The 26,733-nt window shown below is 39.9% G+C and overlaps 1 protein-coding gene across 2 annotated transcripts in view; it reads right to left on the reverse strand.

Annotated features, from left to right (window-relative positions):
- Nucleotides 1-2,230: 2,230 nt before the first annotated feature.
- Nucleotides 2,231-26,733, reverse strand: part of CA8 (carbonic anhydrase 8) — an 81,514-nt gene continuing 57,011 nt past the window's right edge. Inside the window, exons 8-9 of one of the 2 annotated variants that reach the window (XM_008706724.2) lie at nucleotides 21,174-21,343; nucleotides 2,231-2,665 (exon numbers count right to left, since the gene is read on the reverse strand). In XM_008706724.2, the coding sequence (XP_008704946.1) occupies nucleotides 21,209-21,343 (135 nt within the window). In that variant the 3' untranslated portion in view covers nucleotides 2,231-2,665; nucleotides 21,174-21,208. Of the gene's footprint in view, nucleotides 2,669-21,173; nucleotides 21,344-26,733 lie in introns of both variants that reach the window. The other variant, XM_008706723.2, reaches the window with a different exon arrangement.

Here is a 26,733-nt window from a genome sequence, read left to right on the forward strand (position 1 = left end):
AAGTAATGCTTTGAGAAGATTTTATAACTGTAAATGGCTTTATTAAAAAAAAATCTCAAACCAATAACCTAATCTTCCACCTTAAGACACTAGAAAAATCACAAACCAAACCCAGAGCAAGCAGAAAGGAAAAAATAAAGATTAGAGAAGAACTTAATGAATTAGAGAATAGAAACACAGTAGAGACAACCAACAAAACCAAATGCTGGTTCTTTGGAAGGAGCAACACTATGGGCAAGCCTTTAGCTTGACTGACCAACAACAAGGAAAAAGACTCAAATTATCTTAATTGACAAACCTTCTGAGGACGATATTACTTTACACACCATCAGGTACATTAATCACCATGAGTCAGACACGCTTTCAGATGTGTAAGCTATGTGAAAAAGCACCTCAGTTTGTTGCTTTTTTTTTTCCTGTTAGGTAAACAAATCCACCCTAAATTACATTTCAAGACCCGTGAAATTTGTCATTTATCCCAAGCTAACCCCCACCCCCACCCCACCCCCACACACACTTTTGCTTTGGAAGGCTCCTTCCTCAATTTCAGGGCCCATGACATACCTTCTACTTTGCTTGCCAGACACCCTCAAAGCAGGATAGATTTGAGATCAGTTATTTACATCTGTGTTGATTTACAAATTACACTTTCAAATTCATTCCTGCGTAAGCATCACTCTCACCAGTATTCATATTCGGAGTCTGAGGTACCGAAGTGTGGAAGGAAGAAAGGGTTTCCTGTGTTAAAGATTAGTAAGTCTTCACGAACCTCACCAAGGGATACACCAGGAGCGGAATCAAGTAGCTCATGTCAGTCTTTTGACCCAAAAGATAGACGATCAATAAATTTGATTGCTTCAATTAAAAAACATGGGGTAGAAAAATACGGGCAAGTAGGTATTTCCCTAAAGGTCATTTGAATTGTTATGCTTATCTTGTGTTTTTCAGAGACAGATGGTTGGAGACCACAGGAGGCACCGGAAGTTAAATCCCAGACCAACCCTCTGACTGCTCAGTACCAAGCGCATGGGGGCAGAGGCCGGGCGCCTGCACCCCGCTTTCAGGCCCGAACACGGGCTCTACCAAAAGAGTGCCAGGGCACCTTTCGACTGGCTTCTCATCCACAAGAAAACGAAATCTTTGGAGGTCATCTTTGGATGTCAGCTACAAATGAGGCGACACCTACGACTAATGTTCGGCACGTGTGTGGCGTGTTTTAGGCTAGGAGAGAAGTCTTTATGCTGCAGTTTTTGCAACCACGCTTTGCCATTTCTTCATTTTTGCATACGAGAAACTACAGAAAGGAAGAAGAACCCAGGGCTTCTCTCTGCTCCTCAGAGGCTCTGCCCGATGCTGCCCTCCTATGGTCCGGGGCTCAGGGCGACCCCTAACCTTCGCAAGCCCCCCCCACCCCTTTCCCTCACTCCGCTGCCATACCCGTCCTTTCTCTCCCTGCACAAGACTCTACCAGGATCTTCCTTTGGGGTCATTTTCAGGGATTCTCGGTGTGATTTTTGTTTGTATTTAATGCTTTCGTTATCACAGCCTCTACCCAACACATCTAAAGTCTCACAACACATACTTCTTGCACCTGCATGACTTCTAACTTAGATATTTTGCATCTCCAAATCCCTCCAAATTAGGACTATGAAGTCTTTAGTTTCACAATAATTATAACAAATAACATTTATTAAGTACTTGCTTTGTGCCAGGCACTCTACTGATTTACATAAATTATCTCATTCTGTCACATCTAACTGCTTCTAAGCATATGCTTACATTCGCCAGTAGCACTTAAAATTAATTAAAGATATTGTTGATTATCTTGGAAAGCAATGGCTCAATATACTGAAGTAAAATCCATAGAATATTTTAAGATCTTACAAAATGTACAACACTGAATTATTATAGGTTACTATTAAATTTATGTTTCTATCATGGAAAATAAAGCAGTTTCTGGTATGCTATACCCAAGTAATTTTTATCCCATTTTTATGCCTTTCTCAAACTCCTAGAAACCAGAGCTTCTAATCTGTCAAATAAATACAATTAGATTCATACAATTTGATTCTTTGAGAAATATATAAAGTGATTTTGTTCTTACATTAATTCCCAAATTGTTTTGTATAATAACCAGCCCGACATTAATTGTGGTATGAGGACTGAAAAGCAACATGAGATATGACTTTTACTAATCCTTCACATTCCATTTGCAAGCCGTATGCTGCTCCTGTTCAAAACTCTTCTTTATTATCAAGAATTACATTATTCTCCGAAAGAGTGCATTTTCTCTTGGAGACAGGAAATGAAGGATCGCTAACACTGGGAAGGTCTTTTTCCTGACTCAGTATTAATACATGATATATATTCATATTAATAACAACTCTGAAAACTAGTTTCATTTCTTCTACACATAAGCAATAAACAGTATGTGCAAAAAATCTGAATCCTAGCAGCAGTGGTGTGGATATACAGTATCGGGTTTCTTTTGAATGTACAGCCATTTCTAACATTTCATTAGCGCATGTGAACAGGCAACGGGTCACAGATGTCCATCAAAGCTGGATTAGATGAAGACAGACAATGCAGGCTTTGAGGACAAACTGAAGCTGCAGGTCCAAAGTTTCCGTTTCTCGTTGAAGGGCACTGTAGGATCATTGTCTTCCTCCTCGAGGCAAAAAGAATGAATCAATTATGTTACTGACATCCCTCCACAGCCGACTGAAAAGTCTTTTTTTGCAGTCCAACAAGAGACAGTGAAAACTCAAGATTTCATAAGAAAATGTGGAAATTTCAAAAATATCTTCACACTCGAGTTTGTCATCTCTGCACTCTTTCCATAAAGTCTACCATCATTTTATTTCTGTGGCCAAATCTAATGCAAAACTTCACAGAAGTAAGTGTTTTCACCTGAAGTAAATGCTTCAACTGCTAAACCAAAAATTTCTGAAACATGTTTCATAATAAAGTTCAGCTTTAAGTTATTGTTAACTTACATTAATTTCATGTATATTAATCGCAGATGATAGCTGATTGCATCCAAAGACCACTTCTTGCTAGCCCCCAAAGAACTTTGCAATTCTATTAAATAAATGGATAATAATAAATACAAAATAATACATGAAACAATAGGCTTTTTTGAGATCGTGATTTCCCATTTAGGAAAACAACATCAGCTAAGATTTTAGTTCAATAACATCTACTTGTGTTGCCAGCGATGGGAGTGGCGAAAGCAACGTTCATATAGTTGCTGCACGTTAACTGGTCCACTCTTCTGGACAATAAATACCTATTAAAATTCAGATGCATATCCTTTGACTTGAAATTATATTCCTAGCAGCTTATTGTACAGATATAACCATCCAATCATATTAAGTTTTTATGTTAGGATAGTCACTGCAGCAATTAAATGACTTCCTTCCTTAATAAAGTAGGACACGATAGAGTACTTGAAAAATGTCCACATATGCCATATGTGTATGGATATGTTGTACATACTCACATACACATGTCTGCCCACGTATGCATATGTACATAGAGATACGTGCAATTTCTGGAACAATTTATCAGAAAGTATTTGTAATGTGGGGTATATTTTTCAAAGAAGATATTGAATCCTAATCAAATCTTTCAGATCTCAGATAGAACTTCAAAGGTAAAATAGGACTTTGTGCATATATTTGACAATTATAACCCAGCAAATTGTAAGTCAAAGTGACTCACATGAAACTGACGACCAAAATTGTGAAGCCACAGCATTTCAGAGCTAAAAGGAACCTAAAGTTCATGATGTATACATTTTTTGCAAAAGAAAAATAACCTGGGGTCCCCCATTTCCTAAAATGTGTTCCATGTAAGTAAAAATTAGTTGGAAAAATGAATCCATGTTAAAAAAAAAAAAACTGAAAACTCTGGTTAAATACAGCAATATATGGTTTTTCTATACAAAATCACCTCAGAGTCTCTAACATGCTAATGTGACTATAAATCTCCAAAAGGAGGTTATTATATCCAGGATTCTCCGAATTTGTAGACAATCAGCTCTTGACTTAACAAACACCTTAATGGGTATCTTAATGGCTCCGCAGAACACATTTGGAAAAGGCCAGTCTACAGGAATATATATTCCAAGTTTATCAAGTAATGAAATTTCATTTCAAGAATATATGAAGCCATTCTAAAAACTAAACTATAGTGGTCCAAAATACCAATTAAACAAAAGATAGTTAATACGTGATCTCCCTAATCATACAAATTCAGGTCTTAACACAAAGCATTTTAAGAGTGCAACAGATGCACGTGCCCATTGGTGTCTCGTTCATTTTGAAGTTCTAAGGGTCTGATGTAAATGGTTTTCAACAGATGCCAAGTGAATTCTAATCTACCAGAGTGTGGGCTCTTCCTGGTAAATTTAGGTACTCACTCTGCTAAAATCTCCCTCAAGAAGAATCTAAAGATAATAATGCCCCCTGCTTGCTGAGCTTTTTCTCCTCTACAAGGCACTGGGAGGATGATCTTTATGTTAGCTCCCCCAGGGACAGATGCTTGATGTTCACTCAGAGACCAAGTTACCTGGGAAAATATTTCAATTGATCACAATCTGGGGTATGGATTTGGAATCAGGGAGACCAAGGTTCCAATCCCAGCTCTGCCACCAACTTGCTGTGAGATTTTAGGCAATCGACTTGCCCTTTCTGAGCTTCAGATGATAGCAGAGCCAGATGGAAACTTCACAGGGTTGTGTGACAATGTAGTAGGACAACAGATAAAAAGGTGAACAACAGTGAGTCCCAGGCACATAATCGAGCTACTAGTAAGGATTTCGGTTGATTCTACAGACACTAGCTGAAAATTGAACTACACTATGGTCTATTATTTTCCATAGCATGTGTTCAAAATTTACTTTTCAGAATTTCAGAGAAAGTTTTCATGGAAGGAAATTACACTTCATCTCATTTGCACTGTGTTCCCAAGGTCCAATGCAATATCTGGCCCATGGCAAACACTCCAAGAACATGCAAGTGTGTGTACATGCATGAGTGTGGTGTGTGTGTGTGTGTGTGTACATACATAAAAAAGTATAACAAAATGACAGGGAAAACTTTATGATATAATTTTATTTAATTTTTAAAATTTTATCAAAAGTACACATTCACATAAAAGGTTAAATAGTTCTAGAACGTTACGTTTATGAAAACTAGCAGGTCCCTGTCTCTTATACCACCAATTCCCTCAACTCTTTTAACTGATTATTTTATTAACACCACAGAGCTAAAGAATGTGACTGTACACTCCTTTTCAGTTTTTAGTATTGTCTCTTGACTTTCCCCATGGAGAATGAAGATGTGACCCTCTTTCCTCCTGTCAGAGACCACCCCCCCACATACACACACACACCACCCACATACATATAAACTCTTCCCTCACTCCATCCTTACAATACCGTTCTATAGTAATTTTGGCTGGGTCAATTTCTATCCTTTTTATTATTGTGATGATGTAAATCTTATCCAGAGCTGAATTATGTGTATTAATGTATCATTTTTTCCCTGCACTTCTTTTTCCCCTCTGGAGTGGATAGCTATAATTATCTTGGGTTTTTTCCACCTTGATTTTCTAGGTACTCAGTCCAAAACTACCTCCCAACCGTCTGACTCTCAAGAAGTTAAAGATATATCATGCAGTCCACCAATTTCATCTTCCTGGAGAAAGTTCTAGAACCTTCTCATTTGTCCACATCTGGACTCACCGCCTCCATCCCTACAACTCCACTTCACAATCGTTCTGGGCGTCTCCTTTGCTCGATCTCCTGTTTCCCAAATCCCCCATCTGTTTTCTCCATTTTGGTGAAGCACATCTTCTAGTAGTTTCCTAGGAAATTATTTTCAATGATCTTGATATTTAAAAATGACTACTTGAAGTGTGGGTAAAAAATTCTAGGTGAGTTGTAATTCTCCCTCAGAATTCATGCTTGACGTTTAGCTTCCAGTGTTGCTCTTTATTAGTCTGATGTTCAAATTCCAGGTTCCTTCAATGTTTTTTCTCTCTGAAATTCGTCCCTCAGTGTCTAGAAATATCACAATGATAGTGCCTTGCTGTGGGGGCATGTTGATCAACTGTGCTGGAAATTCAATGGGTCCTTTCAAACTGCAACTGTATGTCCATGAATCCTGAGAAAATGTTTAAGTGATTTTGTTGCTGTTTCCTCTCCTCCATTTTCTCTAGTTTTTCTAGTTTTCCTGTTATTTGGATAATGGACTTCCTGCATTGGTTTGCCAATTTTCTTATTCATCTCCTGTTTTTGGTCTACATTCTAAGAAATTTCAGTTCTGTCTTCTGATTCTACTACAGAATTTTCATTCCTGCTATCATGTTTTCCACTTCCAAAAGCTTTTTAGAATATTCCTTTTCTTCAAAGCATCCAATTCCCATTTCATGGTTGCAATTTCTTCCCTTGCCTCTCTGAAGATATGAATGACCCCTTTTTTGAACTTTTTCTAAGTATTCTTTCTTATGTCTCGCCTTCTTCTATTTGTTTTGGGCTCTTATGTAATATACACCTTCTTCAAATGTCCTTAACTGTTCATACCCAAGAATGGGAACAACCGCTATAAAAAAAAAAAAAAAAAAAAAAGACAAAACAGACAAAAACAAAACAAAAACAAAAAACCGGAGTGGAGGCTCTGAGCACACAGAGCCTGCCTTCACCTTCAGTCCTGCCTTCACCACAGAAGGTACCACTTGGGCCATCTCATTGAAGAAGTCGCAGCAGTTGCTCAGATTCTCCAGAAAGTCCCTCCCTGCCCCCTGTCTAAAGAGTAGAGGCCTTTCTGCCAGTGTCCTGGAGGCCAAGTGGGGGAGGAGAGAACATAAGGCATGAGGATATTATTTAATTACCCCATTTTACCCTAATACTCAATTGCACCTAGGTCCCCTAATAGGGAGATTCTCTCTTCATCAGCTTTTAACCGCTACACAGGATCTCAGTCTCCTCTCACTCCAACATCTAGAGATTATCTGTTACCACCAATTCCTGAGACTTTGAGAGACTGTCACGTAAACAGGCTTGTTCCTCACATCTGCTAAGTCTGTTACCTCACAACCATCTGCTTCCAGCTTCCAAAATATTTTTGCTGTTGTCTCTTTTGTTTTCTCTATCCTTGTAGGTTTGTGCACTTAAAAAAAACAAAAAACAAAAAACCTTTCCTGTTATTTTAATGCAATTTGTGGTAGAAACAAAATTAATTGCCTATGTTCAGTGGATTATCATTATTTAATATAAAAGTTCATTTTTATATATTTGTGTATTTTCTCAAGTTTCTACCATATTACTTGATAATCAGAATATATATTTATTCAGAAAAACCATATAAAGAAATGATACTTTCATTATACAAAGGCACTTAGACTGACTTGCTCCCCTTTGGGACTTCTTCCAAATACCCATTTATGTGTATATAAAAAATAAGAAAGCTTAACTCTAAAAAAGAACATTCTATCATATGATGATCACTGTTCATAACGAGACCCCGAAGTATGTCCATATCCTAAGAAGCCCTCTAAATCATCTGTTATTTCAGTATAATTTTAACAGATGCTATCTTTCACATGTGAGTATTTCTGAACTTTAAATTACCTTCTATGAAGAGACCCTAGGGAATGAGTGCAAATCAAATCACTACTGGGAGAATTTCCTGAAAAGCTATCAAAAATAAACAAGCATGTAAAATTAAAAGAAATAATAATAAAATAATAAAAAGGCACGCGTGCACCCGTGCCCTACTTCTCAGAGGCCACCGCAGGTCCCAGGGCTGACTTAAGTGCTAGTCTGGCTCAGCTGACCGATAATACATTAAAGTTTCCCTCCCTAAGTAGGATAATTCAGGGTAAAATCTCCAAAATAAGAATCTTTTAAGAGATAGGATGGGGGTCCCTGGGTGGCTCAGTCGGTTAAGCATCTGCCTTCTGGTCAGGTCATGATCCCAGGGTCCTGGGATCGAGCCCCACATCAGCCTCCCTGCTCAGCGGGAAGTCTGCTTCTCCCTCTGCCCCTCCCTTTGCCTCTCCCCCTGCTTGTGCTCTCTCTCTCAAATAAATAAAATCTTAAAAAAAAAAAAAAAAAGAAAGAAAGAAAGAGTGATATGTTAGACATGAGGATTCTCTCTTTCAGAATGGTCTTTTGTCCTGTACATTAGAAGAACACCTTCTCGGGGGAGTTTTCACATGCTGCTTTAATTTGGAGTTAGCCATGATTTACTCCCAACAGAAGGCTGTAAGCCCCTTTGGGGAGAGTCTGATGATGTTTTCATTTTCACATGGCCCTTAGAATACAATCATACACAAACCAAAAGGCTAAAAATAAATGTCCTTCCATGACAAACAAGGACACATGGCCACCTTTTTTTCCCCCAATATACCCACTAATAACACCATCAGGTCATGAGGAAGGAAATAAAGAGAGAAAGGAGGAAGAGAAAGGAAGAGGTCAGGGGTGTCCAATGCATTTGAAGATTCAAATAAAAGAGTGTGAGAAAATGCCACTGTGTTTGGAAAGAGAAGTCAAAGCGTATCAGAAATAAGAAAGGGGTGCCAGATTATTTAACATTATTCTGGAAGTACTGTATGGTGCAGTAAGTATTGAAATTAGAAAGGAGGCGATTGTCATTATTTACATAATGTGATCATGGTCTGTTTAGAAAATTCAAAATAATCAGCTAAAATGTTACTGGAAACTATGTGAAAGGTCAGTTAAGAAAGCCAAGGACAAACCTAAGCAACTGTTTGTTCAATGAAGAAATATTAACCCATAGAAAAATATAATGGAAAATGACGCTAATCAGAATCGATAATGACAGCAGTAACAATAGTAAAAAAAAAAAGAAAAAAAAGAAAAACAATAATAGTAACAGCTCACATTTGTTGAACGCTAACCCTCTGCTAAGCACCGTGCTGTGCATTTTACCTTATTTCATTTCGTCCTCACAGCATCTCTGGGAGGTAATACTCTTAGTATATTTACCCCATGGATGAGGACACTGAGGCTGAGTATCATTAATTTGCCCAAGCTGTGGAGCAGAAGGCGGTACCATGTTCCCCGTCCAGCCACACCCAAGGCTGACTCGAGAGCCCAAATGCACACCCTGTAGTAAGTCTAGTGAGGAGAGAACCATCCAATGAATGAAGAACATAAAAACTTTACCAAGCACCGACCTTTGCATTGTTCCTTGATAGGAAAATTCGACACCAATTCTCCTTAAATTACTCTCTATATTCAATGCAATCCAGATGAAATATATTCTAGCAAGATTTTTTTTTTCTTTTCTCAAATTCTTTCTCACACCCCCTCTTTGTTTTACTCTTTCTTATTTCGACCCTTCAGATAAAATGATCCTACAGCTTCTCTGGAAGAATTAAGCATGTGAAAATAGCCAGGACAATTCTGCAGAAGGGACCAGGTAAGGGATCTTATCCTACCAAACACTGAAACTGACACTAATGCCACAAACTTTGCGAGCAACGCTCATAAGAAGGCAGGTTGATGGAACAGGAGAGGGACTTCAGGAATACCACCACGCAGTCACGGAATTTAATACTGTAACATATGTTTATCCTTTTTAGTCAGATGGGCACGGATGAAAAATCTGAAAATAGTTAATGGTGGTGAAGGTGAGGAGAACTGTGGTTAGTGGAAGCATAAACGGATACAACTCCTGGAAAGAGCAATTTGCATACATATATACTAATAATTGAAACTCTCTGACCCAGGAATCTCATTACTAAGAATTTTTTAAGGAAACAGATGCATAAATCAACCACAATATCATTGAGGATAGCAAAATACTGTGAATAACCTACCTGAATAATAATAGAGGAATAGCTCAATAAAATTTTGGTACATACTTAAAGGTAACTTATTTAAAAGGTAATCATTCAGAAGTATGGCATATATCTACTCAATGGCATAAAAAGATATATTATCAAGCAGATAGAAAAACAGAAAAATGGGGCGCCTGGGTGGCACAGCGGTTAAGCGTCTGCCTTCGGCTCAGGGCGTGATCCTAGCGTTATGGGATCGAGCCCCACATCAGGCTCTTCTGTTATGAGCCTGCTTCTTCCTCTCCCACTCCCCCTGCTTGTGTCCCCTCTCTCGCTGGCTGTCTCTATCTCTGTCAAATAAATAAATAAAATCTTTAAAAAAAAAAAAAAAAAAAACAGAAAAATAGCCTGGGGCACCTGCCTGGCTCAACTGGTAGAGCATGCATGCAACTCTTGATCTCGGGGTTATGAGCTCAAGCCCTACAGTGGATATAGAGCCCACCTAAAAAATAAAATAAAATCCTGTGGGGCGCCTGCCCAGCTCAGTCAGTAGAACATGTGACTCTTGATCTCAGGGTTATAAATTCAAGCCCCATGTTGGGTGTAGAGATTACTTAAAAATAAAAAAAAAGAAAAGAAAATCTTTAAAAAAAAAAGAAAAAGAAAAATAGCCTGAATATAATCCCATAAGGAACATTCTATGTCTATATATCCCATAGAAGTTAAATGCATAAAGAGAGATCAAATGGACAAAAATAACAATAAAGGTAAGTATTCACTGAATACTTCCTCCATGGACCAAAAACATGTTAAGCCCTTTACAGTATGTCATTGTATCTTCACAATCACACTATGCGGTACTTCTGGACTTCTTTTAACTGATGAAAAAAAATAACTTAGAGATATTAGTAACTTTTTCAAGATCACACAACTAATTAGTGGTGGAGTCCAAATGGAACCCGAGACATCCCCACTATGCAATGGGGCCTCCATGTTCACCGCAGTCCTGGTGATGGCTGTCACTGACAGGAGGGTTTGAGAAAACATTGCTTCTTATTTTGTTCTATATTGTTCGAATTTTCTGTCACAAACATGTATCTCATTTAGAGACATGGGAACAAAGAACAAAAAAGAAAGAAATCAAAGGCAACTCTTGCCATGGCAATTTCAAGAGGCAGATGGGAGATGAACACATATCAAGAAATTGAGGAGGAAAGAGGAGACAAAAAAGAGGTGGAAAGTATACTGAGTGATTTAAAAAATTGGCAGAAACACCTTCTATAAAATATTCAATCAATGGTACAAGCATACATACATACATAAAGGGACCCACAAAAAACTGCCTTTTTTTTTTTTTTTTGCTCCTTATGCTTTTATTCTTGCTAGGACCTACCCCCCCCCTTCCACATGCCTCACAGAACAGATAATGTCTCAACCCACTTGCAGAGGTCATGCAGTTAGTGATATCTCTGGAGTCTTCCACCCAATAGATAACATCTTAGCAGTGACCAAGCAGGGTCATCATGAACGTTTTCCAAGACCACGACTCACTGAGAGCATACGTGACTTATGGAGGACACCTAAACACTCATCTTTGTTCCGGATGCCTGAGAAGACATGTGCACTGGACCACAATCCCCAGTAAAAACCCCAGACCCAGAGCAACGACGAGACTCACTCTCCTCTCCTTTCCTTTCCGAGTCTCCCAGATACTCTGTATCCGCACTCGCTCTATGTCTTCAATAAACTCTGCTCTCACTTCCTCTTGGCTCGAGTTTGCTTTCCATCCTGCACCAAGCCAAGGACAGGTTAGCTGGTCCTATGGGACCCACTCTGGGTCCTCAGGAACCCAGCCAGCCTGCATCATTAGCATAAGCCTCATTATCATAACCCTGTATTTTAGCAGTATGTTACCAAAAATGAAAACATGAGTGTCCTTTTTTCCCAGAAATCTCATTTCCAGGAAATTATCTAAAAGAGATAAGGAGGCAAAGATATACAAGGACTTCATAACTTTCTGCCCTTTGTTATCTGAAATGTGGTGTAGTGGCAAGAGCTCCGGGTTTGCAGTTAAACCCACCTGGGTCTGAATCTTTGCTCTGTACTTTACTGGCCGTGACCTTGACCAAGTTACTCAACCTCTTTCAGCCTTGGTTTATCTCTAAACCGTAAATCAAAACACAGGCTTCACAGGATTGTTGTAGGGATTAAATGAGATAAAATACAGCACCACGTCTGAACTGTAAGAAAGCACTCATTCTTTTTCTTCCCACCACTCGCTAATATTGTAACAGAATGAATACATAAACTTTAATCAGAACTTTAAGATAAATCGTGCAGCTTGGTAATTTCTACATTACTCTGCATCAGAGCATCATAAAACATTAAACTTCGCTTTTAAGGTTATTCAGTAGCAAACCTATGTTATGATACTTTGACACTTTCTCAATCTCAATTAGCAGTAAACCAATTAACAAAACTTTTATACACTACAGTGAGTCACATTTTTCTTCTTTCTTCCCTAATCCCTAGTGTGTTATAAGGGTGATTGAGTATCTAATTACTTCTTAATTGAATGCACATATTATACATTTTTCACTAGTTCAAGCTTAATGCTTTTAGTCCAGAAATCAAAGTCAATGAAATTAAGTTGAATTGGGATTTGGGCAACTATTATAATGAGAAAAGGTTTGTATTATGTCTAATTATAAGTAAATGTGGATTTTAGCATTATTTCCTATGGAAATATTTCAGGTACAGGAATGTGCCATAACTGACTAATTTAGATGATTAATAACATTGTTATTCTTATTTACAATCTTTTATTCCTCATTACAGTGATTTTTATTGCTGGGACCCACTAAATATAATCATTCTTTAAAGAAAAGATACCATTAGAGAATCATTAGTTGTACCAAAATCAGAATGAACATTCGCATCAGTGACTAGATGAGTTTCTCTGCAGCATAAAGGTTATAGGAATTCTCACATGCTGCCAACAGAAGAAAAACATAAATTTGGAATATAATCAGTTACATTAATAAAAAATATTTATTTATGGCAAACCATAAAAACATTACTATCAAAATGGCATTCCAAGTTAGTTACTACTTTACAGACAGACTGTTTCATGAGAGGTTTTTTTTTCCCCTTTTTGCATTATACAGGAGTAAAAAAAAAAAAAAAAGTCTGAAGTAGATATTCTCCAACAACAAAGGTTTGTTTGCTTGTTTATAGATAAGGGGAGCAGCCATCTGAAATAATTGAGTTGAAGCCCTCCTCTGGCAGATGACTAGATTAAGTAACTTTTTCAGGTCCAATTCAACTCCATGTTTCCAAGATGTCCTAAATATTTCCTGTAGACAAGCCCCTTTATGAGTTTCTAATCACTAAAAGTAAAACAAGAATTCCGAAATTTTGAAGGGGGTTAAAGAAGGGCTGTAATGGAAAATAGACCCATCCAAAACCAATGTGGTTTTCTTGTTTTAACAATTTATTTTGAGACGGTGTTACCTACCTAGTAGCAAATTTCTTGGTCAGAGAAACCTCCACATTACCTAACAAATACATCAGATTCTGCCCCAAGATACTGGGTGTTGTCTAGATTATCTTAGCTTTGTATGTTACCAAAACCAGTTTTAACTGGAACATTCGTTTAACTAAAACTGAAGTATCCCCCAAAATAAGGCAAACCTGCACACGTACACACACACCTCCAAGACCGACACAGTTAAACGAACAACTTTTTATGGCGTATTTTTACTCAAAATATTTGAAAATACGTTCTCACACTTTTGAGTTTGATCAATATCCATCTTTCTCTTCCATGGTTTCTTCTCTAACTCACCCTTTTCCCTTCTTCAGGAGATGGCTTTTATCCCTAACAGAGAGGTCTGGGGTAGTTTCTTCCTCACTGTCACGCCATAATTCTTTCCTCGCCCTCATGCCATTTCAATTCCATTCTGAGATTTCAGATTCCCCAGGTTTTGCTATATGTAAGCAATTTGCTATATAGAATCGTCAGGACCATAACTATTATATAACAACATGAAAATATTAAAAGGAGGACTTCAGTCATTTCATCATGCTTCCATATTTCTGTATTTCTGGATAACTGCTAACACCTAGCTACGTGTCAGAAGCTCTCATACAGATAGGTGTTCCAAAGCCCATTTCAAAAGACTCTACCTTAAGAGCGAACATGTAAGTCAGATACCAACAAGAGTACCTTTCGTTATGGATGGCAATCACCACCACCACCAAACTCCCAACAGCAGGTGCAGCCAATTAGTCACAGCACTCCTTCCCACTGGGCTCAGACATGGAGTCAGTGTTCTTTTCAACCAATCACAGCTGACACGCAAGTCTGACGGCACCACGTCCTCCATGTCTTTTATTTTTATCAATCTTTCTTTAATAATCCTATGTGGAAGGGGGGTGCTCTTGTGACAGTCTAGGTGAGAAATGGGGAGAACTTCATGGGGTGTGATGTTGGGGATGGAGACCCAGAGACAGATTTGGGAGCTGTCAGGAGGCAGATCTGCAAAACTGGATGATAAACTGGAAACGCGAGGTGAGGTGAGGAAGAGAGTTGTCAAGTATAACTCGGGTTTCTAAGAAAATTGGAAGAGAGCCAGGTCTGTGGAGAAAGATCATAAACTCACTCCCATATATAGTGAGTTTAAGATGTCTTTGACACATCCAAAAGAAAAGTCAGACAGACAGCTGGGCATTCAATACTAGAACTTAACAGAGAGACCTGGTCTGGGACTACAAATGCATGGGTCGTCTGCAGTTGATGGGAAGAGAAACTGCAGGTTTGGAGAATCACCTACAAAGACAGCATGCCTCTTCACAGGCTGAACTGTGAGGACTCCAACAGGAAGTGGCCTCCTGGAAGGTCCATCTGAGGACTGAGCTTTTATACCTCCCCAGTTCCGGAATGACTGCTTTCCTAAGTCTCTGTAAACTCCATCAGGAAAAAGAGAAACTCAAGAGAATGCACAGCAAATAAATGAGGAGGAAACTGAAATGAATGCCTCCTATGAGCACAGTTTTCTTAATAATTAGTCTCGAAGCAGAAAAATTGAGCTAAAAAACTGATGCGAGGAAATTACAAAAAACGAGCACCCGTGATGCAAAAGGCATAAGAGAATATGTTTAGAGGAGATCACCTGGTCTCAGTAATTTTCTTACGGAAAATATATGCTCTAGGTTTAAAATCATGAAACCTAGCATATTTAAGGTATCAGAATATATGAATGTTCAACATACAAGTGGCCCAGGACTGTACAATGTTCTCTTTTCTTCCTCTTAAACACAATTTTCTTTGAATTCATGGGGGGAGGGGGGAGAGAAAATATCCAAATCATTCTGCAATTTTTATCCACAATAAATCATTAAAATTTCTAAAACATAAAAAGGAAAAAAGGATAAATAGGGAAGTAGGGATGTTCCTTGTTGAGTCATCTTGAAGAAATGCCTATACAGCTTTGAAGCTTTTCATTCTTGGGTTAATAACAATTTTTATATCACATAATCGAAACATAATAGACAGGTTGAGCACCCTTGATATTTTGGCCTTTTTCTGAAATCATTTTGAAATCCTTTAGGAAATCCATTCCATTTTCAAGAAATTCTGTATGATACAGTAAATAGAAAACAGCTATATCCATCGAGTTTTCATTTCTCACCCTAATGCTGTGCACCAAGTTAAATTATTAGAGTGAGGAAAAGTCCAAGTTCTATTGACTGAAAATATGGCTTTGAGCTTTCCATTTGTCCGGGCAGAATAATAGCTTTTCCCTACTTGGTCATTCAGAATTGACACTCTCCCTTTCCCCGCATAGCCCCTCCTTTTCTAGAATGCCTTATCCTCTTCTCACCTATAACTCTTTACGTTATAAAAGAGAACGGATAAGAAATTGATTCTTGCAATAGCATTATTAAAGCTAAAAAGACAACATTATTAATTGCCAAAGTATATGGGGGGAAGAGTTCAACACGGTCAAGGATGGCTTCAAAGACCCAGAAAGAAAAATGAGGGCAAGCCTGATAAAGGGATCATTCAGAGTCCTTTGGTCAATAACCCTCTTTTTTCTTCTTCTTCTGTTTTTTCCCCTAATTTACTTGGAGGCATGTTTAGATTTCTTCCCCCTTTTAGGAGGGAAGAAAGGAAACTGTAAAGCGCCTTGTGGCATTGGTTTTACAGAAAATAAATAATTATAACTAAGTACAGTTATTGTACGCATGTGCAGCCTGACAATATCTGAGTTACAGGGAAACAGACAAGCCTTTGAACAGTCGGAAAAGCTTTAAATAATGGGCTAAAACTTCATGAAACAAACAGGCAAGTAATCATCTCATCAGAACTAAGTACCAATATTAAGATACCAAGAGCAACAAGCAAACTGGACCAAAACTTTGGTCTTATTTTTTGTTTGTTATTATGAAGATTTGGTTCTCATACAGAAAATTCTGTGCGTAAAGGATCATTTCATGTCCACTGGCTCCCAGAAATCCGAACTAGCGATGCCAAGCTAAAGAATTTCCAGCACCTGGATGAGTTATGTGCTAGTTCGTTAAACAAGTATAAAACCATAGTTCATACTTCTTAAATGGTAATATAAAAAGTCACAGATTATTCATGGAAATAATAAGTCTTGGTTATCAAAGCCCTCCAGATGTCTAGACATGTCATGCAAAAAAAAAAAAAAAAGTCATTTTAAGTCCAAAAACTAAAGTTATTTTAGTAAGACATAGCTAAAATAAATCTGAATTATTTTGAACATTTTTTAGAGAACCACCAGAAAAAAAATTTTTTCTCCTTTTCAGTTCCAAGAGCTTAAATGAAACATTCATGCATTAAATTCAAAGTCTGACTGTCAAATCATTTCACTTTAATAAAAATTTGAATTACCTGCCTTAGGGCATTATTAAATATCAAATAAAAAGCACACATCCATAAGTCTGATTTCCCAATATAATTTTTATGTAGAACTATGACTAGATTTGTATTACACATTTCAAGATAAAAGGGTCAAAAATGTATTCATAGAAGGATGAAGTCAGAACTGGAGTTGGCTTTGAAAGAATTCCTGCCCCATTCTTAGGAATTTTGGTGAAAGTGACCCCTTTTAAGTAATCTCAGTCACCAAGATAAGGATGCAAATCCATCCTTTTAAAAGACCTAGGTCGTAATTAATTTAAAGCCTTGAAAAATTATACCTTATCTTCCTATCATATAAGGAATATGGAGCATCTGAAATACACATAATCTCATCAACGACATTTCAGTCTGTGTGCACATGAGGGGGAGATAAAAGAGTGATGGTTATTTAGATATTTAGGGAAAGAAGGCAATAATCTGATTTCATTAAAAGTGTCATTTACAGTTACTGATAGATATTCAGAGAGTACACTACTGGAGAAATTAATAAATTCACATTCACCAAACCTCAATGCACCTCCTGCCGGCCCGCCTGCCCCTCCTACTGGGTCGCTCCTGTGAGCACCCCCCGCACCCCCACTTCCCTCTGCTCCAGTCTCCCACCTTCCCTCCTCCTCTCACCTCTCCTAGCTGCAGCCCCGTTCTTCCTTAAATAATAAAGGCAAGTCACGGAAACGCTAAATCTACAAACCACCACCTCCGTCTCCCTTCCTATTACAGCCCAGGAAGTGTCCCTTCTCATAATAAAGGCAGTCTCCACATTTGCTTAGGATTTCGTTACCTTTCTTTTTTAGTAATCCCTACACCCAGGGTGGGGCTCGAACTCAAGATCCCCAGATCAAGAGGCTCATGCTTCTCCAACTGAGCCAGCGAGGCACCCCAGATTCCATCCCCTTTCAAGTCTTCAGAGACTTCACAGCTACCATTAGCCCCCCTAAGAAATGGCATCTTCACCACCTCCCATCGACTGGCTCATTACCCCAACATACAGACAAGGGCTAGTGTTTTTTTGTTTAAAAAGTTTCCCCCATGGGGTGCCTGGGTGGCTCAGTTGGTTGAACATCTGACTCTTGGTTTCAACTCAGGTCACAATCTCATGGGTTGTGAAATCAAGCCCCATGTCGGATTCTACACTCAGTGGGAAATCCTGCTTCAAGACTCTCTCCCTCTGCTCCTCGCCCCACGGGCGCAGGCACGCACACGTTCTCTCGGTCTCTCTTTCTCTCTCAAATAAATAAATAAATCTTTTAAAAAATTTTTTTAAATTAAAAGATGAAAAAATAAAGTGTCCCTCAATCCCTTCACCCCCTCTATTGCAACAGCCTTCTGCTCTCCTCCCACCCAACTCATCAACAGCTGCGATCACAGGGTACCCCTCCTCCTCCCTTCCCACTCAACCTCAGCCTGCTGCAACAGGCATCTCTGCTCCTCACATCACCCTCCCTGCCAGCTTGGGGACGCTCCGTGACCTCTGCCGGGCAGTGGGTAAGAAAAAGGGCTCTACCAGCCAGGCTGCCTGGGTCCAATTTCCAGCTCTGCTGCTCAAAGATGACATTACTTTGGCCAATGATCTAACTTCTTCATGCTTCTGTGAATTTATCTATAAAATCTCACATTAAATTTTGTGAACGCTTAATGAGACAATCATGCAGCCTTAGAACGTGATACATGTATATCTAAGCTCCAGGCCAAGGACTCAATGACTCCCACATTCAGTTCAGACCTCCTTTCTGATCTCCGCCTTTGAAATTCCAGCTAGCTGCATGAAGGGTCCACTACTGCAACTGACAGACATCTCTCATTCAACGAGCCCCCACTCAACTCTTTAACTTTCCGAGAGTCTCCCCTGGCTTTCCTGCTGTCGTTCGGTGAAGGCACTTCATCCGCAGTTTCTAAAGCCCCCAAATCCCACGAGTTATCTTTGATATTTCCGTCTCTCTCCACCATCAACTAGGTATCACTTTCAAAGTCTATTTAACATATTTTAACTTCTCCCCATCTCCACTGCTCCTAGTCTAGTATTCGAGTCTCTGTGTCTTTCACCTTGGCTATCCAGCAGACTTCTAAAATATCTCCCTGCTCCAGCCCCTGGCCCACTAAAATCCCATCTGTTCATTCTGCAGCTACTGTGATCTACTGAAAATGTACATGAGATCAGGCCACACCCCTGAGTAGAAGTCTTTAGAGGTTCTCAATGCATCAACAGCAAAATAAAGATGTCTTCACGTGGCTGACAGAGCCTCCAAGATAAAAGCCCTGCCCCTTTGATTCCTACACCCCAGACTGGCCTTCCTGTGTACCCCAGTGCATCAAATTCTTACCTCCACATGGAGTAGCCCCTCCGGGCCTTTGCAAAAGATATTGCCTCTATCTGAAATCTCCTTCACTGCCTTTTTTGGTTCTTCTCCTTCATGATTTATTATAAGTTGTAGTTGTATGTTTTTTGAAGTATTTATTTTTCCACTGTCAGGCTCCCCACAGGATATTCCAAGTTTTCTGAGAGCAGAGACATCTGTTCTTCTGACCTCTGGATATCCAGAACCAATCACACAGTAATGATTTTTGATCAAATATAATTTGAATTCTTTAGTTCCTCCACCATAAGGCTTAGCTTAAAGCAGTCTTGGATGTTATGTTCCCTCGTGTTACCACAAATGAATTACTGAAAGTCCCTTCTCAGTCCTACCAAAGTAACTTTGCCTGGCCTCACCATCTCCAAAATCAGAAGAGGAAGAACTGTACCAGCTAACTCAGAAACAGAGAGTCAGGGAATGACGGGCATGTGGCTGGCTGATATATGCGATGTGTAGCTCTAAAGAACTGCTAACTGGCCAACAGACAGTCAAGACACAGTGTTATGTGTCATGATGGATTCAAAGCAAAATGAACACATTTCAGTCCTTCAAAAGTTTGACTGTAACACAGAACATAAGAAATACACAAATAGATAAATGGGAGGAAGAAAGTGAATAGAGAGGTACAATTTAAGGGAGAAGCAGAGAATTCATGCTGAGAACAGGATTTGGGTTGAGCCTGCAGGGTAGCTAGGATTTCAACAGGCGATAGGAGGGGCGGGAAGGACTGTATGAGCAAAGCACATTCACATAAGAAAAAAGACAGGGGCGCCTGGGTGGCACAGCGGTTAAGCATCTGCCTTCGGCTCAGGGCGTGATCCCGGCGTTCTGGGATCGAGCCCCACATCAGGCTCCTCCGCTATGAGCCTGCTTCTTTCTCTCCCACTCCCCCTGATGTGTTCTCTCTCTTGCTGGCTGTCTCTCTCTCTGTCAAATAAATAAATAAAATCTTTAAAAAAAAAAAAAAAGAAAAGAAAAAAGACAGTCTGGATGGACTACTGGGTATAAATGGTATCATAATAATAGAGAGGCAAGAAAAATGGATTAGGGAACACATGGACAAAATGATCACCTTTGAAAATTCCAATGTCAACTGTCTAGCTCAAGAGACTGTTGAGCTGCTCGAAGCCAGAAATTTCTCTTCATCTGTGACTCCCAGTCTTTACTGTTCCACTCGCACAGTATGTGGGCTCATACTCACCATGATCCATTAAACCAAGTCCAAGCTCTGTCCTGTTTATCTACGTAATTTCCAACAGATGCTCTCCTCTTGTGGGAAGCAGTGGTTGGCCAGCTACGTGTGTTGACCTATGTGTGCACTCTTAGGCAATTCACAAGGTAAAGAAATAATCCAGTATATAGTCGTTTATGTATATTTAATCCTTCCCATGTCTGTGATGTTTTATTTTGTTGGGGGTAAGGTATACATATATTGAATCCAATATATTAAAATGCATAGATTATATTTCAGTCAATAAAGAAACGTACCATATTCGCATACCTAATTAGTGCTTCTTGATCTATCAAATAAAAGCACTTCATAGGACAAAGATTTTCTAATGCAGGCCAGATCTGCCCTCACCTACCCCAGGAAAGAGGACTGAATCTGCAGTAGACGAGGTCAAGCTCCGAGGCTCACATACCCCTCCAGTGGCTCCCTTTATGTTCCTCAGTCATCAGGAGGTGACTGCTGCCATTTCAAGGGTGCAGCATAGGGAGCACTAAAAAGGACTTTACCTCTCTACCTTGAGTAGAGAGGGGCTGCTCCTCTGCCTTGGGGCTCCTCCCCTTATGAAGGCCAGTATTAGAGCAAAATGGGAATTAAAGGCTGCTCTGGTGGGAAAATACAAGGACGGGAGGTTCTTTTTCAAAACTGCATGAATTCTTTAAAGCCATCTGACTTGTAATTAATAGGGCTTGAGAATGTGTCATCACTTTTATCGAAAGAAAGTGCACTCATACTGCTAAGTTATCAGGATCACCATGAGAACAACTCTGGCGTGACAGGTTTATGTAACTGGGAGCCCCATTTTCCTTACTTAATCTGCACATACCCAGATGAAGACCGTCTTGTTCCTATTCTCTTTGGCTACTGAAATGCAGCTCTAATGACTCTGTCACTAAGTGGCTGGGTGGGTCTAAAATTGTCTCCCAAAATCCCATCACAGCCTTCCACAAGCTCTGCTCCCTTCACGTGTGTCCTCAGCCTTCGAAATTCTTCGATCTGAAAATAAAAACAGCAAAACAGATTGATTACTTACTAGACAAGAACAAGACTGGAGTTTCCTAAGTGACTTAAAATACGCATAAATTTTAACAGTTTGAAATTAAGAAAATGAAAATTAATCTCCAAGAGAGTAAGACGTACTTAATCCTTCCAAACCTAAGACATTAGACATCGCTGCTGCACAAGGAATGCAGACAGCGGAAGGAGAGATAGTAAGGTCTCCAGACAACCCCGACAGCCACAGAAACCTGCTGGATTTGTTCATACCAAAATGAAACACACCTCTCAAAAAGCTCTCGTGCCTGTCTGTTACATAGTAAGAAGAGGCGAACAAATGAGTAAGTGGTCCAAGCATAGCTTTAATTAATGAGTTCTAGTATTACTGTATGTTAGCACTGATTAGGCCCTAGACTTATCAGATGGAGTCCTTCATCACAAGACTCTCGCAGTTGCTCTTCTAGCTTTTTGGAGAGCACAGGTCCGATGAAGCGCTCCAACTTTCCACAAATGTAAGCCCAACTTCCTCCCTTAGCAATATCAATTTTCACGTTCATCTCCCTTTCTCAGATGGCCTCCCCAGATCCCATGGATTCTCATTACTCGTTACGAGAGTCCCAGAGTCCCAAGCCTCCTAAGAATCCATATCCTGCCAGGACCCTCCGAGCAGGAGCTGAACAACAAGCAAACGTGATGAACATTCCCCAGACTCATTCCCATCAGTCGATTTATCTACAGGACTCACTGTCTGCCATTTCACTTAAATGCCCCACACAGTCTTCCTTCCTTTCACAAAAGAGGAAACTGAAAGATTAAGAGAGTTTCCACGTTAGTTGGGTCTGACAAGTCCAAGTCCACCTGCTCTTCTCCCAGCTCCACTGCCACGTCTTCAGAAATTCTCATCAGCCCAGTATAACCTGTATCCTCCATATATCTCAGGATGTGGAACAAATGTGCTTTAAACAGCATCGATCCCCCAAAAGTCCGCCAGGTGTGTATCACAGGGCTTTATCTACAAAAGTTCTTCCTATAGCACAGCCACGGAAATCTGCCCTCCAAGAACTAAAATGAAATGCAGGAGATCCACGAATTAGGGGTTCTAATAAAAGTCTAGAAACCCCCCGAGACTTTAAGAGCTCATGAAACCCCTGAATGAAATACAAAATTTTACATGTGCATTTCCTAAGAAGAGGTTCCCAGGCCCCAAAAGAATGGACTCTCACAGGATTCTAATATTCCAACTATTTATACATGTTGGGAAACAGAGCTGAGGGAAAAGGAAGTCACTTGTTACATCAGAATGCAAGTTAGAAATCTAACCTCTACGATCTTATTTTCTCATGTCTCCAAATGATTTCCCTAAATGTTGACTTCCCTACATGGGATAAGACTGACCCACCTGGCACTGCCCTGTTGGTTTGCTTTTTTATAATACCTGCATGCTGTCCTTCTACAGAAGTGCTAGTGACATAAGCAATTAGCTGTTTACTCTACACAGCGGTTTTTCCCTAGACCTTCTTGGGATCTTAGGTTGGGAAAATGGGCATCACCTATTGTTTGCTGCACCTGGAAAACTTCCAGAGCCAAGGCTGCATGAGAATCCCCCGTCATTATTTGTGGAATGTATTTTTACTGAGTTTTGTCTAAGCATGGAGTGGAAAGGAACCCAGCCAGGCTTTTTCAAACAGGAGAATATGGAGGTGAAGGTAGCTGGGTTCTGCATCAAAAGCCCAGTTCAGGGATGCCTGGGTGGCTCACTTGGTTAAGTGACTGCCTTTGGCTCAGGTCATGATCTCGGGGTCCTGGGATGGAGCCCTGCATCAGGCTCCCTGCTCAGCGGGGAGCCTGCTTCTTCCTCTTCCACTCCCCCTGCTTGTGCTCTCTCTCTCTGTCAAATAAATAAATAAAATCTCTACAAAAGATAAAAATAAAATAAATAAAATTTTAAAAAGCCCAGTTCACACCCTGGCTCTGACCCAAATGGCCAGACTACATCATCTCTTTAAGCTTCAGTTTTCACATGGATATAAGGGATGACAATAATAGCATTCGCAAGGACAGTATAAGCAGCGAGATAATTCATGAGAATCACTCAGCATACTTCCACAGCACACAGGAGTGTTCAGCAGATACTGGCACAACTTCTTTTGAAGTCAAACCTTTCAGCATCTTGCGATAAATATTTAGCTACAATTTTCTGTGCAAAAAGTAGACAGGAAATAATAAACCAACTGACTGAGGAAACAGAAAGTCCTGCCCTCCTCGCGCCCCCTTTACGTGTCATCACACATAATGGCTGCAAGTAGGATCCACACACCATGCATGGGGTCGCTGATGAGCAACGGGGACTAGAAAGTGCACTGCCTAAGCATATTTTAAGAAAGACTCCATTTCTGATTGACTTTGAGACTTACATTAAAGCTAGGTTAATTTTATATTTACATATTCTGAACTGACGATAAATCTCTCAAGCCCCAGACCTCAGCCTGAAGCAAACGCTGTGACAACAGCTTCTTCTAGGACAGACGAACAGAATCCACAGCCAGCCAGTCTCAAATCTACTGCATTCTTGGAGAGAACTGTTTCACAAGAAATGTTTTTCTCTGATCATAGCAACACTTTGAAGACTTCAAACATCAACAGAGATCGAGGGGAAAACACGTCTTTCTGAAATGCCAATTTTTCTGAAGTAACCACCCCTCAAAACCTTTAGTCACTTCAAATGGTTTCAAGCGCGTTATCTCCCACTGAAAAGAGAGAGAGTGAGAAACGAGCGGAATAATGTTTCAGGATGAAAGTCTGCAAGGAAATTCAAATGTCAGGGCTGTACAGAGACTATCCCTATCACACGTATCAGTAGGGATGATTTCGTCAATTTTTAATGCTACTCTACTTAAACATGGCTATTGGTTTTTAACCAATTTAAAAGAGAGAGAGAGAGAGTACAGAGACCGAAGCTTCGGGGAGAAATGCTTGTCTTCTGAAGGCAGCAGTGCTGAATAGCTACTCTCTGGATCAGGCGTGCACTCCACTTGGTCTAAAGCATTGACTCCAACCTTCACTGACTCACGAGCCAGATTATTCAAAGTTCAGCTTTAAAACCGCTTTCTTTAGGAGTGCATTTAAAGTGCTAATTAACAGGACTTGGGGTTTGGCACTAATTATTTTTAAAAGTTCCCAAGTTCCTGTGCATATCTTCTAACAGACTTCTTTTCAATTGCATCTCTGTTACCACGTCAAAAGAGAAAAAGAACACATCAAAGTCAACGTTCTCATCTTATTTTCTTTTATTATCAGGCAATGACAATACATGAATTAGAGTAATATAATTCTTTATGGCAGCAATCAAGGAAGAGTCAAAAGCCAGCTATCCTTAAATAGTCCATAAATACATATATATACTGAGATTATATGTCATTGATAGGACTCTCCACCTTTTATGTACTCAGTCTTACCATTTCTGTTTATTTCATTTTCTTCAACCCACTATCTCACTTTTTTTCTAAAATCATTGCTTTTTTTTTTTTTTAAGACTTCTCATGCATAAACCAACACCTCTGTCACTGACTCCTTAGTCTCATCTTCCTGATTTGTCTGAGGAAGAGCTCAGAGAAGAGAATATCCTCTGCCCAGTAAGACTGATGCCAACCTTCCCTTATTCCGATCCCAGTCCTGGTCTCCGCCACGGGTCTTCCCATCTTCACTTGAGGGCTGTGACCAATGAGCCACACATACGCAAACTTCGTCAGGAATTACAGTCTAGAGTTCGTGACCCCAGAGGAGGTGCTCTCCATCATGGGAGACACTGAGGAAATACATCCAAAATTCCAAGTGCCTAAAAACCACACAGTTTAAGAAAGGGAAGAGGGAGGGGCGCCTGGGTGGCACAGCGGTTAAGCGTCTGCCTTCGGCTCAGGGCGTGATCCCGGCGATCTGGGATCAAGCCCCACGTCAGGCTCCTCTGCTATGAGCCTGCTTCTTCCTCTCCCACTCCCCCTGCTTGTGTTCCCTCTCTCACTGGCTGTCTCTATCTCTGTCGAATAAATAAATAAAATCTTAAAAAAAAAAAAAAAAAAGAAAGGGAAGAGGGAGCGTCCCAGGAGAGAGAATCTAGAGTTGCGCTTTCTCAGTGTGGCCACTGAGCGTCTGAAATGAGGCTGGTCTGAACTGAGATGAGCTGGAAATGCAGGACACACCCTGGAAGTCAGACTTAGCATGAAGTAACCGTGTAAACAATCCCATCTGTGATTTTTTATATTCATTACATGTTAAAATGGTTTTTGGGCTACTGGGTTAAAATACACTATTTAAATTAATTTCAGATATTTATATTTAGAATGTTTTATTGTGGCCACTAGGATTTTAATCTTATATATGTGGCTCACGTGGTGTTTCCATTGGATATTCAACACTTCCCTTAAGAAACTCTGCATTCTGGTGTTAGAGTGCCGTTCTAAGTTACACATGGAGGTAAATGCCAGTAGAAATGGGGGTCCTCAAAGTGTGCTTCCTGGAATAAGTTCCTACCTCAGTCCTACTGGATCACCAACTCTGGGGTGGGGTCCGGCAATCTGTGTTCGAACAAGCCCACCCAAGTTTGAGAATCACGGATGCAGAAGAAAATTCACAACAAATGTTCCCAATCCGCTGAAATCATTTTCAAACATGACCATGCGGTGGTCCCACAGCAACTTGGGTCTTCAGGGTTAACAGCCCCTCAAAACCCATGTGGGGAGCATAGAGACAAGAAAGGCCCTGCTGCTGAGTCCTGGACCTAATCAGACCTCATTGGTCGCCCAGGAGCAGGTGGGCTCTCAGATCCCACCGGCCAAGCATACACCATGCCCTTACTTGGGCTGTCCTGGGAAGTGTCCCATTCTCAACCTCTAAGAAATATGTAATGATGATATTCGGTATTTTTTTATTCTGTTCTCGGAATCTCATCTCCAAACATAACAATTCAGCTGAAAATTTTTTTTTCCTTCAGCTTCTTAATGCTTCGACCACTATTTATTGAAAAGTAATTTAACAGTTACAGATCACAGCAAAATAAAAGAAAATTACACTCCTTCAAATCCATCCAATTGCACGTTTTTCTCCCCTAGCATATGGTATATGCTAACCAAGAATAAGATGAAAAAATTCAACTGAGCAGAGGCTTCCTCTAGAATTCTGAGTGCCAGGAAGATGTGAATGTTCCATGATAGGCCTAACTGTCAGCACTACACGTCGACAGCAGATGACTCCTCCTTAATGGAGCTACTGTGCATTTCATTAAAAACTACGATGATTTAGAGCCTTTTCTTTAATGTGGCTAGTGCAGACATTCTTATCCTATGGCAGATGGTATATTTCAAGACACCAATTGTTTTCATAATAATACCCAGCAG

Source organism: Ursus maritimus, unplaced genomic scaffold (assembly GCF_017311325.1).
Source record: "Ursus maritimus isolate PB19 unplaced genomic scaffold, ASM1731132v1 scaffold_9, whole genome shotgun sequence".
Lineage (NCBI taxonomy): Eukaryota > Metazoa > Chordata > Mammalia > Carnivora > Ursidae > Ursus > Ursus maritimus.